Source organism: Drosophila sechellia, chromosome X, assembly GCF_004382195.2.
Source record: "Drosophila sechellia strain sech25 chromosome X, ASM438219v1, whole genome shotgun sequence".
Classification (NCBI taxonomy): domain Eukaryota; kingdom Metazoa; phylum Arthropoda; class Insecta; order Diptera; family Drosophilidae; genus Drosophila; species Drosophila sechellia.
In genome coordinates, this window is record NC_045954.1 from 9,955,466 (window position 1) to 9,979,026 (window position 23,561).

General features: G+C 40.9%; 1 protein-coding gene across 2 annotated transcripts in view; it reads left to right on the plus strand.

The window, feature by feature from the left end:
• The first annotated feature begins 213 nt into the window (after positions 1–213).
• The window catches only part of LOC6617523 (putative uncharacterized protein DDB_G0289963), a 36,499-nt gene continuing 13,151 nt past the window's right edge, over positions 214–23,561 (plus strand). Inside the window, exon 1 of one of the 2 annotated variants that reach the window (XM_032725012.1) lies at positions 214–832. In XM_032725012.1, coding sequence (XP_032580903.1) covers positions 583–832 — 250 coding nt within the window. In that variant the 5' untranslated portion in view covers positions 214–582. The remainder of the gene's footprint in view (positions 833–23,561) is intronic. The other variant, XM_002041802.2, reaches the window with a different exon arrangement.

The window sequence follows — 23,561 nt, forward strand, 5'->3', positions numbered from 1 at the left end:
TTGTGATTTCAGATTTGCCGAAAGGCGCAGGCGTCGGGCGACACACAGGACTCGAAGGACTATTACGAACTCGTAATAGGACTCGGATTTCGCCGATTGCTAGCCCCATTCACCAAAACAGAAGTTCGGCTCCTGACGGCATGTGCGGCATGTTGCAAGCTGGCAACTGTCGACTGACAAGGCTATATGAGTGTATGGCCGCGCATTTGGTGGCTCAATTGCGCCTCGCACGTTGGCCAGGCAGCAGGTCCTTGCGGCAACAACCGACAGCGGCTAGAATCGGCAACCGAAAAACCGAAAATATCCTTCGTGGCCGGCTTGCGAACTACGCGTAGTAAGAACTGAACTGAACTGAACTGAAAGACAACCGAACTCGCAAAATACGGAGACTTTGCCGGTTCGATTGTGTGTGGTTATTGTTTCTTTTTTTTGCCAGTGCTTTCTCGCAGTTGTTGTCGTTGGGGAAGGAAGGAGGTCCTGTATCCTATATCCCATATCCTGCAGCCTGCTGTTCAAGTACAGTATTCCCCCGGCGAACCGCGTGTTATTTCCGCTTCCGTGCGCGTGCAATTAGTGGGCGGCATGGCGGCGCAGAGCCGCCGCCAAAAAAATCGCAGGCCCAGGTGCTCCAAGACAATGTCACTGGCGGCACTGATTTTGGGTCTGGTGGGTCTAACGATGGTAACCCTGGCAGCCGGAAATGACGCCATTTCCGCGCCGAAAGCGGGCAGGGATCAGCAGCAGCAGCAGCGCCATCAGCAGACATCGGAGATTGAAGATGATGGCGGAGCGCGACCGGACAAGGATTTTGACTTTGCCGCCTATGTGAATGGTGAGTGTTTGTATGGATACTTTTCCCGGGGGTGATTCTTCTTTTTTTTTATCGGGTGCACTGCACTGACCACTCTAAAATTCAACAATCGACAGACGACTCAATCACTTTCGCTTCCGCTGTCGCAGTTGGAAAATGGAAATTAGCCTGTCAATTCTCCACAGATAGTTAGAGACGCAGCCAGAAAAGCAATTTGAGTGCTCTAAGTAGTCGCAAAACAATTGAGTGCGTTTGGCTGTGCCAGTTTCAAGCTTTTAGCCGCAAGTATATTTAATTTGATTGGAAAACTTGGTCATAAGTGTAAGGGGAAATCGGCTATAATGGCAGCGGTGTGTGGATAATTGAATCAAGCACTTTGTATTTCTAAGCAGCAAGGGGGCATTTAGCAATCATTTTCAATTGGAAATTGTGGTATATTGCAAAGTCAGATATTACACACTAAATACACAAAGGACAAAAGTAACTGAATTCAATTAACAAAGTTGTTCTGTGTTGATTTAAACCTTTTCAGCGTAATTTATAGATCAATGAATAGAATTGAATCAAGAAAATTCATTTCACTTCTGTAATTGAATTTTCTTAGATTTTCTTATTAGCAAAATTATGGATAAAATTTGAGATTCATTTAGCTTAATTTCTTTGATTAATTAAAACATTTATCTACGGTTACCGTTCCAGTTTGATTATCGACACCGAAATATAAATACAAGAATATATCAAAGTTTCAACTCCTTGCGACCTAAACAATTTTCGTACTTGTTTATTATTTTGCCAACTGTTAAATATATAATTCTGGTCATAGAATAAACACATCAATATGGATCCATCGCCCATATGCAAACGAAATAAAATCCCCTCGAGCTGAACACTTCAATATTAAATGGTTTTTGAGCTGGCCAAATACCCGAACATTTTCGTTTTCATGATAACTTAATGAACAATGAGCTTCACTTGAAGCTCTCCATTTCAATCGAAGATTTTCCAAATAATTTCCATGCTGAAAATTGGTAGGCGAACAAAAGCTAAATCGCTTGTTAAGCAGTTTAGAGAATTTCATGTTATATATAAGCCACTATCAAATTGTCAATTGCGAATGGAGGCATATATATTACAATTGGCACATATATATGTATAACTGAGATAAATTCAATGATATGTCGTCCAAACTGTTTGGTTTGGTTTGCTTTGCGAAAATTGCAATTTAAATGTAGTTAACTGTGTTCCCATGTGTGTGTGTGTGTGTGTGCTTTGCCACTTAACAGCTACACAAAAGTCACACAAACATTTCGAATGAGGGGGCGATGCGCTTGGAAAATGGGAAAAAAGGCGAACTGACCGCACTGACAAACATTTCGAAACGTAAAATTTATTTATACCACTTGTAACTGCAAAATGTAATTTTGTGGAAATCACAAAATGTTTGAGTGTGTGTGGGATGAGGACCACACGCAAACACACAGAATGCCCACACTGCGTATGAGTAATCCGACTGGCAAGCAATTGCGTTACTCATACGCAGTGTGGCCCCCCAAATGTATGCTATACATTTTTGCATGTCAATATGCTTAGCCATCCGCCCTACTGCTGTGACTTCTCCATCCATTGAAAAGCAATTAAATTCGCACAAGCACATGATAGTAATACAATAATTGCAAGTGCCACACATTCGAATGTGTCTCTTTTCTGGTGGCAAGGGGGCATCCCATAACTTGTTGCACCAACGATATTTAGCCACTTTATCATCCCGATGAGATGCGTTTACACTTTAAATAGCCGCCGGCCAAAGGTAACACTTGGCAATCTATTGCTTTTGCTTTTGCTACTTTACTGCATCCGTTTAGCCATAAATTATAGCCCGATAAGAGTGTGTGTGTGTGTGCCACGTGGCTTTCGGCAGGAGTACGTGTGTGTGTCTTATGCATAAGTGTGTGTGCGTGTGGTGCAGGTGCGGCTTTGTTTGTAGTACCCCGTAAAGTACAAACTCTCGGGTAGATGTACTGGTGTCAACAGAAACAAAGCAATATATATGTATATACGAGTATGCTATATATATGCTATATATAATATATTACCATTATCGTTAGTAACATGAAACATAATAAGTAATTTGACTTTAGATTTCATTTCCCAAATATATTTTATAGCTTTGCCAAGCCGTTCATGGCATAGATTAGCCCTATAAAGTGCTCAGTATCTTTAACCTCGACCCTGGCGATTGTCATGCTTTTGTTTATTTTTGGCTGAGTGCTAACATTTCGCTGATTTTACAACCGCGACAGGCAGCGTTGACAGCAAAAGCAAAAAAAAAAAACAAAAACAAAAAAAGGGCAAAAACCCATAAAGCGGTTTGCTCGCAAAGTTCGAAGAGGTGAATTGTGGAAGCCACCCTCGGTTTTTGGTTAGCATCGACATCCGTATGGTCCATATTTTAGCCTGCCCATAAACCGTTTGTTTCCCATTTGTTTGCCTATTCGTTTGTTTCTCGCCTTCTCCTTAAGTTGTGCAGCAAACCATCGAGGAAAAGTATTAAATCATTAAAATAAACTTTATTTAAAAAACCAATCCACAAGCCATGTAGTCAGTTTATATGTTCTCTGAATATCCATAAAAGGTTAGACTTTTAATTTTTGGTACAATTTTCATTTATTAGCGTAAAACAAACTCTACCTCTTGTGAAAGTTTTAGCTCGTGGTAACTTTTATTGTTTGGCGCAATTTACTACCACTAAATTCATGGCAACTGCTGCATTTTGTTAAACTAGAAGCTTATTCGGCGAGCCAGCTTTTTGCCGCATTTTATTTTTGCAAACGCTTTTCCTCTGCCACTCGTCGTTGTTGTTCTTTTCGTGCTGTCCATAAGCAGATAATCAAAAGTAAATAAAAGCATTTTTCATTGTGTGATTCGCCGAAGGAAGAGGCGAAATTCCCGCAGAAAGATTAAGTAAATACTCGTGAATTTTCAGCGCACAGGAGTAATTTCAAATGCCGGAGGCCAGAGGAGAAATTAAAAGGAGCTTTTGCTCAGCCTTTTCGGCATTTTATGAATTATTTCGTAGCTCATTAATGAAAACACGTTTAAGTACTTAAATAATCAACGCCTTTTTTTTTTCTTTTTTTTTGGTTCCCCTTGCAAAACTTTTGTCAGTCAGTCAAACCAGTCGACTCAGTCGACTGTGTGTGTTTGGCTTGGATAGGTGATTATTCCAACGATTATTGGAATTTGTTTTGAAAGGTTCCCGTAGAGGAGCATTTAATTAAGTCTGAAGACACTTTGATTGAACCAATTAGGGGCCTAATCACATTAAACAAGAGAACGCAATCGGCTTAAAACACCCCAGTGCCCTTGATTGTTGGAATTTCTGAACTGTATTGGCATTTGTTGGTTAATCAGATAAGGAATAATTAAGTGCACAATTAATGATGAGATAATAGGAAAATGTTTTGTTTATAGAAAGTGTATTCAATTTGATCACATCTAGCAAAATGTAAATACTTCTTAATTTACCCTTTTCAGTAGTATTGCTTCTCCCTAATAATCATAATTAACCCTTTTTGGTACTTCTTAAACTTTAAGAGTTTTGTGTGGATTAACGAAAAGTTCTAGTGAAACTCTGCATTTTAGTACGCAGTCTAAAAATCCACTTCCCTTGGAACTATTAAATTTTACTGCAGGATTTATACGCAGTGGTTAACGATAGTTTAGCCATAATAGCTCAACGCTTTTAGTTAGCCAAATAATATGATTTGTTTGACTGGCCAACTAAATTTCATTTCTAATATTTGTTTATTTTTGGGTTTATTCGCTATTGGCAAGGATTCCGTTAGCCATAAATTGTTGATGCACATTTTGTGTGCTTTCAGCACGGGGAAAATATGAAATTAAATTAATTTGTTACCTCTTCCTGCGGACAACCAAATTTAAATTGAAACGCTCATTTATATTTATAAAATTTTGGTAAATTAGCCATGAATCGGGAATGTGAATACGATCGTACGTCTTTTTGCGGCCTGCTTAATTGGGCATAAGACGCAGGATACCTGAAACTTTATGCCACAATAGCCGCACACACACAAAGCGACTTGATTATGCAAAGGCTCCCTTTATGTCCTTGTTCCCCGGCTAAAGACATAAAGTCCTGAGACTTCGACCCTATTGGTACTCCACTCATGTGCAATCTGCCATACACTAATCGAGTGCAAAGTGCTCCCTTGTCTGGCCGCCAATTAATAATCCTTCTAGCCCAATGCACTTGTCATCCGAAATTGTCCTTACTCACTCAGCTTAATTAGCCAGCAGTGCATTTCAGCCTATATGCCAGCAATGCACTGTGAATAATACTTGATAAGCCTTAAAACACTCATAGATAAAGCGTCTAACTTCAAAGATGATCGTACATTTAAGCAGTCGAACTAAACAGGTTAAGTAGCTCATAGAAAGGCTTGATCCTGTGCATCATTATAACCCATTAGCCAAGCTATTTCGCTCAGTGCACTCATGCCTAACAAATTATAGGCCAATTGGGCACACCCACTTTGGGTCCGATTCCTCTATGCATTCGGCTGGGGATTTATTTTTATATGCTGGTCGTTAGGGATAATACACCATCCGTTTTAGCCGGCGCTTTCGCCACTCTCGCATCCTTCGTCCTGCGACTGTATGCGTTAAGAGCTTGACTTTGTCCGGGAATTGCTCCAAATGTCGTCGTCTTCCGTTCTTCTCCTTGCTGCTGCACTGCACCCACCAAGATAATGCCACTGAGCAGGGGGATCAGGAGACGGGAGCTGTGGAGCTGTGGAGCTGCGGCAATGGCGGGACCTCCTTAAGTGCTGGCTATGCCCGGAACAATTTGGCACCACATTGCGTATGATTAATATAAATTGTTTGGACTTCATTCTCGCTGGCTTCCACCCTCTGCACCTCTCACTTCCATTCCCATTGACACTTCATGAAGGCAAAGAGCGAGTAGAAGAAGAGAAGTCTTGAATTTGAGAGCACTTAAAGCAATTGCTGCAGTGAATCCGGACATTTATGCTTTTTATATATCTGATTCTACAATGGCCAGATAACCGCCTAAGTCTGTTGTTAATGTGCCATAGATTTTGTATAGATTATTAAATGGCAACATATCAAATATGTGACGTGGATATATTCCACATAGCTTGTTTTGTGCAACACCATATTTCTCAGTGATTTAGTTTCTTTGCGATTTGATTTATCGATCGAACCGCTTGCTCAGACATGCATTTCCTCAGAAAACTCGCTGTCTATCCACATGCTTAAAGCGTGAATTTAGCTTTTCGGCTAAAGAGGTGGCACTGTTGTTGTTCCGGTTCCGGTTGTTGTTGGTGCTGCAGCTACGTTGCCGCTGTTGTTGCAGCTGCCACATGCCATGGCCCAAAGTGTCACATTACTGAAAGTGCGACAGCTACGGCGAGTGCCAGAACACTCTGCTCCTGGTTCTGGTTCTGATCCTGGTCCTGGTCCGGGACCGGGCCCTCATCCTGATTATGGTTCCGCCCGCTGCCTCCGATTCGCCGAATCTGCAGTCGTGATTGGGGTGCTGCTGATGCCGCAGGGGCAGCCACACGCACCCTGCACAACTTTGCTATCATTTGTGGTTTTGCATGTGCCGCGTGCAGCACATCGCCAAGTGCTGGCAATATGGCCACGCACCCCCCTCTCTGCCGCTTCGAAAAAAGAAAAGACTGCGAAAGGAAGAGTACTATGCAGGGCAACAAAAAAGAAATGGCATAAAAATCGCGTACACGCTTCAAAAATTCAACGGTCCGCCTATGAAAACGAACCTGCAAGAGGAAAAGCCACAGGCCACGACGAAAGAAATGCTGGGAAAAAGTACGGAAAAGTGCACAGGAGGGGCAGTGGTCTGGACGCAGACGATTGTTGCAGCAGCTTGTTTAAATTTTATGTCCTGGCTTTTCATACTTGTTAAGCCGCCCTCTCACCCACCTTCACTCAACGAAGGGGCGGAACCAGGTGCTCTTTACCAACTCTTTTTCCTTCTGATGCACGGCGACAGGCGAGAGATGTTGCCGCTGGCACACACACACACACTCTTACTGTTGGGGCACAGGTGCCAAAACGGTGGGCCATCAAAGAGAAAAAAAACAGCAGCAGCATTCGAAAATTGTTCGCTTCGAAGAACAGATTCAAGTGTAATTTTTGCCACCTCGCGTAGGAAATTCGGATAAAAATCGCACTTCCATAAGTCAAAGTGGCTTGGAAAACTTGTTAACTGAAGTCCAAATATTGAGAAGCGCAGAGAAGGGCTCAAAACGTAGGAGAGTAATATATTGAGAAGTGCAGAGCGTTCAGAACGTACATAGGAGAAAGATAAAAATGAGAAGAGCAGAATAGAGCTCGAAACGTAGGAGAGTAAAATAATACGAATCTCAGAAAGAGGTGCATTTAGGAATTTAACTGCAATGTTATTAACAATTATATTCAAAAGTCACAATACATTTGCTATTCAACGAATAATGAAAAATGAACTAAATTGGTCCAACTTAAAGCCAGTGCCAATGGCACGGAGCAAACTCAAACTCACTGCACTCATATACTTATCTACCCAACCGTTTCACTTCCCACAAGCCGCTCAATGAAGTGATAAACTGGCAACATTTAGTCCCTTTGTCTTATCTCCACTTTCCTGCTTTCTGCTGCTTTCTTCTGTTTCTTGTTGTACTATATTTTATGACCGAAGCAGAGTGAGCAAAACAAACAGAATAAAGGAAAGGGGCAAAAAACTTTCGAGCGCAACGAAGGGCAAAGTGCCGGCTCAAAAATCAAATGACAATAAAAAAAAAAAGTGGGGACAGCGAGGGGAGCAGCCATAAAATAAATTAACCTTGAAGTTCAATGCGCAACTCAATTTGCTGCCTTCGAGGCCAAGGAGTCGCCCTGGAAAATTGTTGCTTATTGCTGGCCAAAAGGGGGATTGCAAAGTGTTCATAAAACACCAGCCAACCCTTTAATCTTCGACCGCAATAGTTGCTTTCCGTGATCTATGGGAAAATGAAACCATTTCTTAAAGATCTAAATTATGTTAGGTGAATGATGTCGAATGGTCGAAAACCCATTCTTTTGGGCTAAAATGATCATAAAGATAAAAGAATACAATTTTTATATTGTTAATTAACTATTGTTGAGAACCCGAACACGTTTTGATAAATTAAGGAAAAATAAATTTTAGGTCTATTTTCGCATTTTTTGTAAGGGGTAACATCATCAAAATTTGCAAAAAATTGTCAAAAAATGGAATTCGCATTTTTGAACTCAGTTCGATTGGAAATTTAATTACGAGCTCAACGAGGTATAACATTCCATATTCAGGCTATTATTTTTAAAGTTGTGGCAAAAAAACTGACTAATTGATGTCCGAAATTCGGAAAAACGGCTTTTGCCAAAAAAAAAAACTTGATATTTAAAAACGGAATTTTCGTCATAACTTCGCTGAAAATTGTCATATAGATTAAAGAATAACTGTTTTGAGCAGATAATTACCAGTGCTAACGATCCCTTTCACTTTTTGAAGAAGTTAGGAAAATCAATTTTTGGGTCAATTTTTGCATTTTTGTAAGGGGTAACATCATCAAAATTTGCAAAAAATGACCAAAAAATGGAATTGGCATTTTTGAACTCAGTTCGATTGGAAATTTAATTCCGAGCTCAACGAGGCATAACATTCCATATTTGGATCATTATTTCCAAAGTTCTTATAAAAAAACTGATTTTTTTTTGCAGAAAATGAGCGGAATAAGTGATAATCGATCATAGATAATATTTCCCATTAAATTTCAATAAAGTCACGCTACTTAAACACCTTTAAGAGAGTCGGCTAAATTGTGTTGCGGCGAGGAAAGCCGGTAAAAGCTTCATTCCGAGGCAGCAAGAAAATATGAATAGACTGCCGGGCCGGGCCAAAGGTCAAAGTCTCAGTTCGATAATTACCCATCATAATGGAGTCGGCGAATCGCCTCGACCGCATGCATTATTGAAAGGCATTTCCATCGGAGGCGAAGACAAAGGACCCGACCGCAAAGGAAATTTAAACAAATGCCACCCAACGACCCCTGCCCAATGCATCGTATTTGCAGTCGGGGTGATGGGTTCAAGGGTTCAGGGGTTACGCCACTAACCACGGGACCGATTTCGAAACGCACAAAGTCCATTTACATAAATGGTTATCCTCGATTGCTACCGACTCACACACCCACACACCCACCTCACACACACACTTACACGAAGGCTCACCTTTGAACTTTGGTCACAGCAAATTAAATAAAAGGTTAGCAACTTGCGCGATGATGAGGTGGGGGGGTAAAGTTTTTCACACAGCGTGATGACAATAATAATGATGTCATTGGCAATGATGGCCTTGAGTTTGAACTTGTTTCTAGCTAACTGAACTATTAAGTATTTTCTTTAAATGTCATAGAATCGATTTCTTTTTGCCATTTCTTTCAACTGTGTCAATGTGAAAAAAGGCTAAGCTCGTTTTGCACACTGTTTGCTGTCCTTTGAAATATGGTAATGACCAAAAGCAAGGACATCCATCGATGTGGGCGCAGTTGTATCGCTCCACTCCATACCACTGCATCCCCATTAATATTTCACATTTCATATTCGCAATCGTCCTTCACTAACGCACGCCCCCCCCCCCCCCCTCCATTGGCATACCCCCCACTCCTCAAGGGGCTCATTTACCTGGCTGGCTACTGGTTACACCGACGGACCGACTGGTTCCGGATGTCTGGTCGTGTCAGCGGAGTTGAAAAGGGTTTTTTTTGTTTTTTTTTTTATTTTTTTTTTTCTGCTCGCATTTTCCATTGGCATCTTCTGCCGATTTCCTGTTTTCCCGTTTGAACGCTTCCCCCGCCCGCTTTCCCGCCGCATTTGCCGCCAACAGTTTCAGTTTCAGTTGCGGTCGCTGGATGGGCGTGTATTTTAATTGTGTTGACTTTGTAAATGATCCATTCATAATGCTACTCGAAGGCATTCCCATCGTCATCGTCATCGTCGTCATCATTCCAGCCGGTCTCTGCTCAGCCTGTTTTTAATGGCCAACATTTAAGCCGGCTCCGAACAGCAACAAAGCTTGTACCAAAACAAAAAGGAGTAATCGACAGATTTACAACCATGTAGTACCCTCTGTTTTACAGGTGACTTCACTCTGCGGAAGATTAATAATCTAAGAAAATACACAAGGACGAGGAACAAGCTTAATATGCAAAATTAAAACGTGAAACAACTACTACTTATCCTTACTATACAGTACTGTTATATCCTTCCTGTTCAATACTCCCCCTTCTTACCAATTACAGGGTATCCAAGAGTGAAAAAAAAAACGAATTCAGAGCAAATGAAACGAAACGAAAATCGATAATGAATTAATTTTCAGGCACCGAAGGCAAATGGCGCCGACAAATTTATGATTGTCGACTGGGCCAGGCATTGCCAGGATGTTATAGTGGCCATAGCCCCCTGCCAATTCGATTCCCAACGCCCCTGTGCAGCAGCATTTAACATTTGCTCAATGGGCCAGTTCGTATTTCCCAGGGCCTCATCAAGTCCAATAAGCCACTGAAAGCGTTTAAACTTAAGCGTTTTACTCAATATCAGCACACAGGAAAATTGCATAAAATACTGCAATATATTTCATAGATAGTACTATGGTTAAAAATATACTTCAATTAAGTGCGCAATTAATAATAATTGTCTTTTTTGTTACCAAAGAAGTTGGCTTGAAATCAGACCATTCTGGACTTTGTTAACAAATTGTTACAAAAAGTCTTGACAAAATTAAATATACATAAATTCCTCTTACATATATTGTAATCACCTTGCCTGTGATTTTTGTTCATAATTGCAGTCAAATCTCAAAAACTCAATCTTTGGCAAAGTTTTTGGGCTCAACTTTTGTCCGTGGCTTAACCAGGCTTTTGAATATGTGTGTGTGTCAACGTTTGCCTCAATTTGCTGCATATCCTTCTCGCTTCGTTCTATTCCCTCTATTTGTTTAGGCTTCTAGGGAAAAAGGTGGGCGAGGCACTGGCGCTGGATTCTATTTGGTTTTAAGTGGGCAAATTGCTTATGTAGGGCATCTACACCTGGGCCAACCCAACGGTCGCCGTCCAACCAATTAGTGTCAGTCAAAAGTTTGTTAATACCCAGCTTAAGGCCTGGATATGGATATGACGACTTCGAGTGCTTTATGTGGCATTTAAATACTCTGCAGTCATTTGATAATTTAAATTTTATTCATGCATAAATTATACATTATGCCCACTAACTAATTTCTAATTATTGGCACTGTGTAGGGCTCAATTTTTGATGTATGGCATTCGGAAATGCAAGCAAGCCGACTATCTAATTGAAATGCCTGCGAATGGGAGGCTATCAATTACGCCCTAGTGGCTCCAAAAAGCAGGTCCTTTTCCAGGACCGGCAAAAATGTCAAGTCAGTTAGTCAGCCATCATGTTAGTCGGCGAGATGGCAATCGAGTCGCATTAAAAACTAATCGCAGCCCATGCATGCGGCTCAAATGATTAAGCGTTCAATTTGCCAGCACTCGACATGCAATTAAAGTTAGTTCTATATGTGTCTGTGTGTGTGTGCATTTCTTGCATGTCTGCGCTTTCTCTTTGCTTTCTTTTTGGCGCCTAGTTATTAGTGTGTGTGTGTGTGTGTGTCTGCAGGTGTTTGCACATGGAATGCAACTGTAATTATGCGCACGACTGACACACATTAGCAAACCAGCGAAACCCAGATACACCCAGGTGTATTTATAGCCTACTTAAAGGTAACTAAGACACGGCAAGAGCACAAGTCAAGTGACTATCTTTCAAAGCCCCGCCAAATGGGATCACTATATGCATCACAGGTGTTTCCGCAGAGTCATGAGGTGAGAGCATAAATCCTTGCAATAAGTTGGCCCAGAAGAAAGGCTGCTTGTCTGTCATAAATCTTACGGGGGGTCTAACAAAAGCCAATGCGAACAAAGGAAGTGTGTTGATCTTGGCAACACATTTACTCAGGTCTTACAATGTTCATCAGTAGATAGCTGAGTATTTATGAGTGTTTGTTGAGCAAGGGACATATTATATAATTCCAAAAAGGATGTTTACTTTATGCGTGCAGTTTATCCTTTTTCAAACATGTACAACCATTAAAAACATTTCCAAAACTCGCATTTCCTGCATTTGCATTCGAAAACTTTTGAATTCCTGAAACGACTGGCAACTCTGAGTTATTTTCGCTTTTACCCAAAAAATCTCAGGGGAAATGAGAAACCCCATTCCTTGGACTGCAAACTTTGCTCGTGCCTCATTGTACAATTTACTCTTTGGATTTTTTTTGACATGCAAATGCTGCAGTTAAGTACATAAAGTTTTAGCGAAACATATAGAGTACATAGTCGGCAGTATATCGTCCGATGGTTGGGATTGTGTTCGTATGAGAAATGAGAGCATCGCTCGGCACGCGAATTGTGTGGCAACATTTTGTTGTTTAATTTTTGTGTACCGACTGCAAATTGAAGGACCAGTTCCTCCGAAAAAGAACCCCTTTGCACACCCCTGTAAACCCTGCTCAAACTCAACGCTTGGACGTTGGCAATTTGCTGCATACAAATCGCGGCTGGCAACGCCGTTGCCTGTGATTATTGGTGTTGCTGCTGCTGATGGTGGCAGCCAAAAGAACTTAAAGTAGGTTACTTACAACCACGCACACACACGTATGCATCTTTAAGTGCACTGCGAGAAGTTATCCAGCATATCTGCTTATCCACAATGAAGTCACTAAAACGAATCTGAAAAGTAAGCAGAACATAAAGTTAATAAAAAGTGAAGATAATATTATAAGTTTTAAATATGTGTAAAAATAGATTATTTTGTGGCACCTGGTGCGAGTAGTTTTTGTGCATACTTAAGGCAGCGGACCAGTCGACACGCCCCCTTTCCATCATCACTCGCCTGCTTGCCCCTACCACCACTTTTTTGGGTGCTGTAATTGAGGCAACTTTGCAGAAAGGCAAAACTTGCCGCATGTACGAATAGTTTGCTGCATAATGACAGGCGCGCCGGCATGCATATTTATGCCTCAAAAGCTCAACTTTCCTCCCGCGACACCATCTTGAGTCGAACATTTTTCAAGGCGCGGAAAGTCACGCTCTATTGGCCCCACCAATGTGGCTCAAATAAACGAGCTGCGGGCCACTTTCATTTGAAAAAAAAGAAATGCATAGAACAAAAAACAGAAGCCGGAAAATTCCCCTAGTGAAAAGAACTCCCATTGCGACGAAAGTGATTAATTATTTAGAAAACATTTCAATAGAGTTTGTTTGATTTCAAATGAAACCGCAATGAGCAGAGCAGCTGCCAAAGTGACTTCCGGTTCGGGCCTCTCTCTCTCTCTCTCTCTCTCTCGCCCTACTGCTAGCACTCTCGCTCGCACTCCCGCAGCCTCTCGGCAAAGTCAACCGCCAACTGTGGCCAGCAATAAAAATTTTACAGACAATTCGCTTTTATTGCATTTCATACGCCCAAGGAGCAAGCGAGATGGGGCGACAGCTAGAGAGAGAGAGAGAGAGGGGCAAATAGACAGTTGAGTGCAGCCACAAAGAAGTTAACGTTTGTAGTTTAGTTGGCTATAAGTTGGGAAAACTAATTCGTTTTCGTACTTTTCAGGTTTTAATTCTACACTATTTCTTAAAAAAAACAGTTGCATAAATATTAATATATGAAGTGGTATTTCTCTTAAATATTATATTTACATACATTTTTTCACTGCTATTTTTTTTAGCCGAAAACCACATTCCAATTTTGGCCGGCATGATCAGTGGACATAGGCAACCCAGAACCGCAATCAATAATGTTGCCAGGCCACAAAAACAAAAAAAAAACAGTAAAAAATAACTTCCGCTCACAGCAGACCATAAAAATGTGCTGCATACTTTTAGGCACTTAGAAGCCATAAAGTCAAGAGCTGTGTGTGTGTTTTTATAGTTTCTTCTGATGGAACGGCATTTGTGGGTGGTTGGGCGGTAAACTAGGCGCCAACTTGAGGTGTTTGCCAATGCACTTGTGGAGGCTAAATTAATTAAAAAATCGAATGGAACTAGTTGCAACCGGCAGTGGAAAGGAAGCAATGAAAATTATCCAAGGGAGAGGCGCCTGGGAAATTGCGCCAAACGAAAGGAAACTTTAACAGCCACCGAGGGGGGCGGGATGAATGGGCGGGGCAGACTACAACAACTGCATATAAATGCCCCCCGTGTGTGGGTGTGTGCGTGTGTGTCGAGTGGCAGCAGCAAAGAAAAAAATTAATTTAAATTTTTATGATGCCATAAAAATAATGCATGGCATGTCTGGGCCCCCGGTTAAAAGGAGAGACACCACTGCCGTAAGCGGCAGGATGGGCTGCAGGATTGTTGGGTGGGTGTGGGGGCGTGGCAAGGCTTAGGCGAAGTGAAGTGGAAGCTGGCACACCGTCCATGGGCAACAAGCAAAGGCAATGGCGCCACGTTGCCCCAATTAGCTGCACACTGTGCCTCAGCATGTGGCCATGCCAGCGGTAGGAGTGCACCACCCCCATAGTAGCCCCCTCATATATGTAGCCACCCAGAACCACCCACACACTCTCAGTCGACTGGCATCCTAAGCAGCATGTCATTAGTGCCGCCTTCAAAACAAAGCAACGAACACGCGGAAATGCGATGAAACAAAATAAAGCGTCGGTGCACACAGAGAGAGAGAGCATTAAGTATTCCGCCAACTTGGTCATGTCCTGGCAATATATAAGAGCAATATAACATATACCCACTTGAGTCGCAGCAGATCCCCGGTAGTCTGTTCAACAATATTTCAAACTGTGGCTGCCAAGACACGCGGCGGTAAACAGGTGGTCTACATGAAATGGCAGCGAAAAAAGGAACAACAAACGAAGGAAAGCCATCTAGCGGCAAATAAAAATATATATTCATGTTAAATTAAAATACATATATTTTTGATTGAGCTGTTATATTCACTTAGATTTACCACCCATATAGTAATTTTAGAAACAAGCGCTCATTCGCGGATCAACAGAGCGTATACGTAATAACACTTGCTAAGCTTTAAGCGGCCCGCTAACTGAGCTAAGTAAAAGCGAAACACAAAAACTTAGCTCCTCATTTGCACTACATGCCGCAACAGGATAGATTGCCACGCCCCCAGCCGACCACGAAAGCGTCGGGGCGTAACAATGAATACAAATGAGTCATTTATGACCAACAAAAGGACCACAAAAATATACGTATCTCTGTGGCCACAAAAAGAAATGCCGCAAAAAATGTCAAGGCAAGCTAAATTTTTTTTTTTTTTGCCATGAGGTGAACAATGCTTCTTAAGTATTAAATTTATGAGTGAGTAATGCAATTAAAGTTGAAAGGAGTATGGCAGATTTATTACACTGTATAATTTGCAATTAAACGAATTATTTTGAAGTACTTTAAACGTATGACTTTCTGTCCGTAATCTTCACTCAGTTCACAATTTTTAATTGCTTTCCAAAATTTGCTAAAAATTAAAGAAAGAAGAAAAAATGCCACATTTTCTGCAATTTCCTTGGAAGCCCCCAAGCTGTGATTTATTTGACATGCTGCACATGGCACACGGAAATGTTCTTTGATCGTTTCCGGTCATTTCTCATGGCCGAAATTCGGGTAAATTTGTAATCCCTGCCCAAATGATTCACTTATCGATTGCCCGATTGCCCACCTGGCTGCCCCACAAGTCCTTCGTTCGCCACTCTCTTGCCCACCTCCAAATATGATTTACTGCCACATCTCGACCGTAGTGCTGACTTTAATTGACTCTCAAGTCGCTGGTTGGGTCGTTCGGAAATCTGCGAAAGAGCACTCCATAATTTAAAGTCATTTCATGCAATGGTTAACTACAATGACTTGGGTCTTCAGTCAATACTCTATATATGTCAAAAATACAAATAAAATGCATATAATTAGCATATGAAAAATGTCTTTAAAAAAAACAAAATTCTGTATTTAATATTTTTTGTAGTGCATTTTGGCGCCACTGTGTTCTGAGTCACTTCCGTTTGTCTTCTCTGGCTGCTTTTCATTTTCATGTTCCACTTCCAGTTCGCCGGCAACAGTTTAATATTTGAAAAAGCGCAGGACGAAGCCAAAAGAAGAAGGAGCTGGGCAGAAAGAAGAAGCTCCAGTTTTAGCTGCAGCGAAAGAAGCAGCAAAGGCAGCCCAATGCAATTAATCAAAACGCTGGCCGCGAGTCCTATTCCAGCCCCGCCCCATATCTACGCCCCCTTTTGTTCGCCCACGCCCACTGAATAAACCCGATTTCTATATCCTTTGCCTGCCGTTTGCCCCTTTCGATGCCGCATACACAGAATTAGAACTTTGGTTATGAATACTTAATGAATTTTAAAACCTACAAAATAGGATAAAAAAAATTCCACTGATTAAAAAACTATTATAATAAATAAAAAAATATTAACATATGAATTTAAAGAAGCTTAAAAAAATTTTAAAATGCGTGTTTTAAGAGCGTATTCTTTTTGTTATATTTTGTACATTTCAATACAAAATGTCACCTAATATGATGACGCTCAAATCACCTAGTTTTTTTCTCAGTGCAGCCAAGCGTTAGTGCGAGTCAAAAATGTGTGTGTGTGTAGAAAGAAGGGGGTGAACTATGTACTACTAGGATGTGCAATGCAAAAACGCAATTCGTAGGAACTTCGGCACAGACAGGAAACAAAACTAATTATCGTTAGAGCAAAATTTTTGTTTTACTACTGCTGTTAACCCTCCAATACCACCCCCCCCCCCCACACACTACTTCTTTCATTTTACATGTATAAGTGGGGGAGAGGGGGTTCGTGAGAAAGAAGGCCGGAAATGGGGGCGGGGTCGAGGCAAAAACGATGTGGAACCGCCCATATTTATAATTACTGTTTGCACACTTAACGAAGACACCAAGCTAACGAAGAAAGGGATGAATAGAAGGCACCAAGTACAAGAGAAAGAACATGTTCAACAAAAAGAAGAAGAGGACGAAGAGAAGAGCGAGAGCAGGGCGATGGAAGAGTGAGAAAAGAGGGAGCTGAAATGGCGAACGAGGAAAACGAGAAGCAGCAACAGTAGCTCAGATGGGAGACAACATTTTTGAAACTTCATTTTCAAAATGATGCTCATTAATCATGAAAAACAACCGAAAATGATGACAAGCTCCAAGAGGGGAGTAGGGGGGAAATTTTGAGATTATAGGTGTGTGCGTGCTGATGTGTGTCTGTGTGTATTGGCTGTTGGCGTGTCGCATAATACTTTGTTAGGTCTTAACACGCAAATCAGCCAGAGAAACTGTCACACAAGGAGGAAAAAGTGAGCAAAACAAAAGAATGAGCGGATGGAGGCGGAAAAATGATGGGAAAAATGGTATATTCAGGGGAGGGGGGTGGAGGCAATGGGCAAAGGTGGTCTTCGGTATGGCGACAGGTTACTACTTTTCTAGTACAGTCCGTTTCAGCTTGATAGTAAACTTTATTTCAAGCAAACGATTGATATGTTTAACATTTTCTTGAACTTTACAAAACAAATGAAATCGCAATGCAAATCAATAAATTCCGCTGTGAAAGTGGAAAAAATAATTAAATATTTTCACTCACGTCAGATAATAGCCAACAATTACGCGCATGTAATTACACAACTTAAACGCACTTCTTTGTTATATACTATAGTTAGCTCAATTAAGCCCTCGACCATCCCCACTTTGACCTTGCACGCACATCCAAAGAATTCGTGGCATTGAGCTAGAAAAAAAAATAATATTGGCTAAAACAAAAAAAAAAAACAAAAAAAAAGAACTAAACAAGAAAGTATGTAAGTTTGACTTGATTTACGAGCAATGGATTATCAGCCAGCTAATAGTGGAGGCCACTTAAATTTTCATATTTGCTGGCCCGATCCTTGGCTCGTGCCATTAGTGGGGCATTATCTGACCCTTAACCCACTGAGCATTATCTCTGTATCTTCAAGTTCGACCTTGTGTCTGCAGCTGTTGCCCGACTCACACGCACAACAAATAAAACGCAAATTGTATAGCCAAGCCCTGAAAAAAAGAAGCAAAGAAATCGATGTTCCATATACCCTATATAATTGACCAAGTTAAATAATACATGAGTCTTACTACCATCGAAGTTTGGTATTAGCTGAAATCAGTACTGAAATCATTAAATATTTGATTAAATTTTCCTAATTTTACTAATTTTTTTCAAAATCCCCGAAATGGGTGGCCAAGGCAAACATACCCTTTTCAAGGACCTGGCGAATATAACCTTAGCATTGACATTGTCTGTCCCTGGCCTTGTTTGGTCCCGTCCTTTCCTCCTCTTCCCACCTCCTTCTCCATCTTTCTCATTTTCTGTTATTTCCCATTTTCTATGCGCTTTGGTGTTTGCTTGGCTCTTTTTGGGGCTTTCAGCGGTCGCACGTAGCAAATTCCATTTACGTGTCCTTGAATTTTGCCTAATATTATTGCGTTCTGCTTTATCCCAAGCATTGGAATCAAGGCGAATTGTAATAGAAATAGAAGAAGTCCAGGTCGAAGAAATTAATAATCAATATGGCAGACTCCAAAAATGATGGAATCACAACGAATGGAAATAGCTGGCTGAAAGAGAAGCAATTTATGGGCCATTTCCTTGACGACAGGTGGTGGCGTCTGTCTATCCCAGGATTTTTCCCATAAATTGATGGCGGCTTAGGGACTTATTTTCCGTGGGCCAACGAACGAGATTAATATTTAATTAAATCGATTTAATGCTGCCTGTGGATCTGTTGACAACGGCTTGTAATATACCAAAACCGCTGACAGCCGCCGAGTGATTTATTCATGTTTTGCTCTCCACATTTGTTGGATCTGTCTGTTTGTCTGTCTGCAAATATTAATTACATATCCAGGGCGAAAAAAAAGTTGCAGAAAAACCGCTTAACCCAAGAAAGTTGTGCTTTTCAAGCAGCTGCAAGTTGTTTTCGAACTGTCAGAAAACTTGATCCGCTGAAGAAAGGGATTTACAGGTGTAAAAACGAGTCAAAACTTTCTAAATGAAAAAGTAACGTTTTCAAAACTCTACAAAGCTGCCAGGATATTAGGCTTAGAATTAAGCAATGTCGGTTTTATGGGTAAATAAATTTGATTTTGCCAAGCATGAAAGTATAGCTCGATTCAAAATGGTTGCCAACTCTTTGTGCTATTTTTGCCAAAATCTTTAACTAAACGCATGAATTCCGCCACTTTTCTACCGCATTTTTTTTTTGCGTAAGAGTAACGTTAGTGTGTGCGCCTTAATTGCGCCACAAATACGTGGCATGCCTCAGTCAAGGATTGTCGAAAATCTCTTTTACTCCTGCGGTTGGGTCACGATTTTTCTTATAAGGACACACATCCCACCCAAACTCCACTCTTTCATTTTGGCAGGCCTGCTTTGGCTATAACTTTCCCAGACAGGCGAAGCCAAAACCGAAACTGAAACTGAGAAATGAAAAACCAAACTGCGTTTGAAAGTGTCCGCATTAGGGTGGACCAACATACTATACTAATAACTTACTTAGTTAGTAATAAGTGGTGGGTTCATATGATGAAGTTGGATTAAAGATCAGTTAGAGATTAACTTATTTTAATGGGCAACAACATTTCTATGGCAAACGTGAGGTACCCTGCTGGTGATGTGGCTGATGTTTTATCACTGGTGAGTTAGAAGCTCCGCCGAAACTTGAAAACGTTTTGTAAGCGTTCACGTTGTCGTCTCCAGTTCTCCGGATATCCCCCCTCCAGTTTGCCGGATTGCCCCCCTCCCACATTTTGTCCGTATGCCCGTGTGTCCGTATGTCCGTCTGTCCGTATGTTTTGCGTTTCTGGCAGAGTTCTGCGGAGTTTGTCACTCGCATGGCGACAGAGCTCGCCGAACAAATGGACCAACAGTCCGTGTATCTGTGTCTCGTTTATGATTGCATTATGGCGAAAAACAGCTTACACATCCCACATGTACTGTAGTCCAACTATCCGTCTCCCTTTCCATCGGCGCAGGAACAAAACAGGAACATCAACAGCTACAGCTGCGTAAATTTGCATAATTCCACAATAAGCTGTAAGCCGGCAAGGGATAGCATTTCCGGTGGGTGGCTGGTGAGTTTTGTCTGAGTGAAAAGTTTTGAGACCAAACTGTTTCGCCAGACTAGAAAGTTTCATCGGCTTGTAAATGATGTTTTCCTGCAGCAACGACGTTGGCGAGGTAAGGGACTTGCGTTGTGTGGGATTTATCAGTTCGGATCACTCTCATCACCCCCATACCCCCCATCAGAGTTACCATTCTCAGATTTTGATGGCTGGAGCGCAATCCATCAACAGTTTGGACAGTTTGTGGCCAGAGTCGGTCACAACCAGTGGCGCTTAAGAGTGATAAGTGCGGATTTCGACCGGGCCACAGCAACTATGCTAATTAATTACATTAGTTGCACAGAACTATTTGGGGGCTTTAAATCCCCTTAAAAAGTGACTAAAAATGTGCAATGAAATGTGTAGAGTATTTTGTGATCTAAAATCTGTTTCAGAAGTGCTTAAAATTATGAAGCTTATCTTATATTGTATATATTCTATTTGTACTGCCATTGAATGGCAAAAAACTAATAGAAAAGGTCTTGTCGCAGGACTCGTGTTTCAAGTTGCCCACAATTGTTGGTCAACAAAGTGTTGCTGTGATGGCTGCCAAGAAAGTCACTTGGCCAAGACAGCAAAAAACGTGGTAATCCTGGTATTAAAGTTGCAAGCCGGCTGAACTCCAACTGATACATATCCAACTGATACACATTTGCTGTGCAGATATAAAGGTGTCACAAACTGTGAGAAAAACAAAATGGTAAAATATAGGAAAATAACTGAAATATGTGACCCTTTGCTTCACCCCTAATATTATAAAATCATGAAAATGCCGTTCACAAAATTGACTTTTGGTCTTTTAATTGGCTTGATATTTTTCGAAATTCTAGATTTCTCAACAGAATGTTGGCTTCGCAAAAATTTGGCAGCATTCGTTTTCCTATGACGTCAGTTAACTACCAAAACCAAAGTATTCTTGAGTCAATGCCAATTAAATCGATGACAGCATGACAATGGAATTGTGTGCGTTAGCCATGGCCAACGTTTTTGCTTAACCAAATTCATTGGTTTTGGCCCTCGACGGAGTCGAAAGCCCTTGCAGGCAAAGAAAATACATTTGGCCAGAGAAATTATTCTTTAATTTTACAAAACGTAACGAAGCGCAAATGTCAATTAAACTTAACCAGAAAAATATTGTATACCGTTGAAAAATGAAAAGTTATAAAAAGTTAATAGTCAGAAGTAGATTCTAAATTAGGTTTCCTATTGCAACATAGCTAGTACCATGGTATATAGTATTTTATTATAATGCTAATATTTTTTTTCTCCGTGCATTTGTCTCTTTAACCTCCTCAGTCATGGTTTGCATTTGTTCCCTGGGCTCCGGTGTGTTGGATTTTATGAGCTGGACTTCAGCACGGAGGAGATTGGTGGCCAGGAGGAGGTCTAGGAGCACGAGCCTCGGCCGGAGTTCAATTAATTGCTCGTCTCGGCCACGCAGCTGCCATGTAAAGGCCTTGTAAACAGGCCGCTTGGGCCAGTGTGTGCGTTTGTGTTTGTGTTTGTCCATGTCTGCGTTTGTTTCCGTGTCTGTGTTGCTCTGCGGAGCAGTGGCCATGTTGTTTGCTCCGCGTCTTGGTCAAAGGACCCTCCTCAATCCCTGATTTCCCGCCCCCAGCTCGGGAATGCGCGTGGTTTTGTGTGCCAAAACGCTTAACACTCCGCTGAGCACGGGATTTCGAAAAGTTGACGAACAGTCAGGAAAATGGGTGGGCTGTCCAAAGTGGCGGTGCCAGGTGGGCGGGGCCAACTTGAACTGCTCAGTGAAGCGCCATAAAACCGTAATCAGTTTAATGGACATATCACATGGCCACTTGCCATGCAACTGCAGACATGAGCTCATGAACTTGCCGCAACTTGGCAAATGTAGTTCCTTATATTATTATCCGCGGGATTAAAAAGCTGGTTTGTATATTCTCACAAAAATTTGAAAGTTTAAATGATTAAAATATAAGAATTAATTCTATTGCTTAAATTCTAGATCTAGTGGACAATGAAATATTCAATTTTTATCTACTATTTCCTACAATCTCTTAATTTTACAAATCTCGCCTGCTTTTAAACATGCCTCTTGCTGTACAGAGTATCTCTAATACACTTTGGTTGTTTCCTCTGCTGGCTTTGATTAATTTAGGCTTTAATTTATTTAATTATAAGCCAAAGGCATAGGGAATTTTGTCACTTGTTGCCGCCCAAAAATTCGTGTGTGTGTGTGCGAAAGATTTTCCGAATTTGCTTATTGGCCGTAGGGAAATAGGGTAGGGAGAAAAGCCGAGGAAAATTGTTGTTGAGCTCAAATGAAGTGAAATGAGAGAAATCGGCTTAGCCTAAGTCACCACACATTGCTCTTCCACCATTTTCCTTCCCCAATTTCCTTCTGTCCATTTGAGCGGCAAATTACTTTCAATGGCATTAAGCGCTTTCACAGCCCCTTGGAAAAGCGTCCCTTGTTTTCTGTACTTTGGCACCCCCACCGCCCCCATAAAAGCAATTCAAAGGCATAAAAAACACCATGAAACAACAGGTTGGTCTGCGTCCACAAAAAAAAAGTATATAAAACCCAGGCAACACGAATTTTTCTCGGCTGTTTCATACCTTTTTTTTGGCAAAGGAAGACGCCTTTATGGATTCCTGGCAAAAGGACATAAAACATATCCCACATATATCATACATTTTGGCGTCCACTTATATTGTTATTTCATTTATCTATTATTGACTGGAAGAATACTACTGGCAAAAAAGAAATTGTGCTCCATGAATAGGAAATAGTTTGTAATAAACCATTTTGCTTAAAAGAATTTAGTTTACTTTTAATTTAAAAGGGGTGACAAGTTTGCTTTAACTTTGTATTCCGTTTGTTTTTCACAAATTTTTCTTAACTTTTACTAAATTGATTAGGCATTCCAAAAAGTGTAAATTGTATACCCTAACAAAAAGTTTTTAATCTGGCTCACCTGACTTCTCACCTAACAAAAAGCCATTTCAAGATTTAATATTTAATATTTAATTAAAAAAGAAACATTTTAAGATGCCCCCCACCCAGCACTTCAAAGTGTGTATTTTTATAGAGTATCTAAATTATGGTTTGACTTGGATTTTTTGCTAACTGTCATACTTTAGCATTTAGGTTTTATTTCAAAATATTTTGCTTGAACTCAACTGACTACATGTGAGAGAAAATGTTATGAAAATGAAGAGGAAAATGTGTCAAGGGAAGTGGAAGGAAATGTCAAAATATATAAAAAGCCAGGTAGAGAGACAATAAGTAGACTGAAAATGGCTTTGTCGGTTTATTAAGCATATTTCGTAAGAATTTTTAATGCGAAAATCCGACTTTTTCTCCTTGCTTTCCCCTTTACCCATCATTTTAGCCTAGAGCTTTTCTCTAAAAAATGTGAAAAGTTGACATTTTCGGGGTTTTTCTCTGCCCAATTTTTATACACTTTTTAGGTTTTTTTTTCCGCTGTTGTTGGCCCATTTG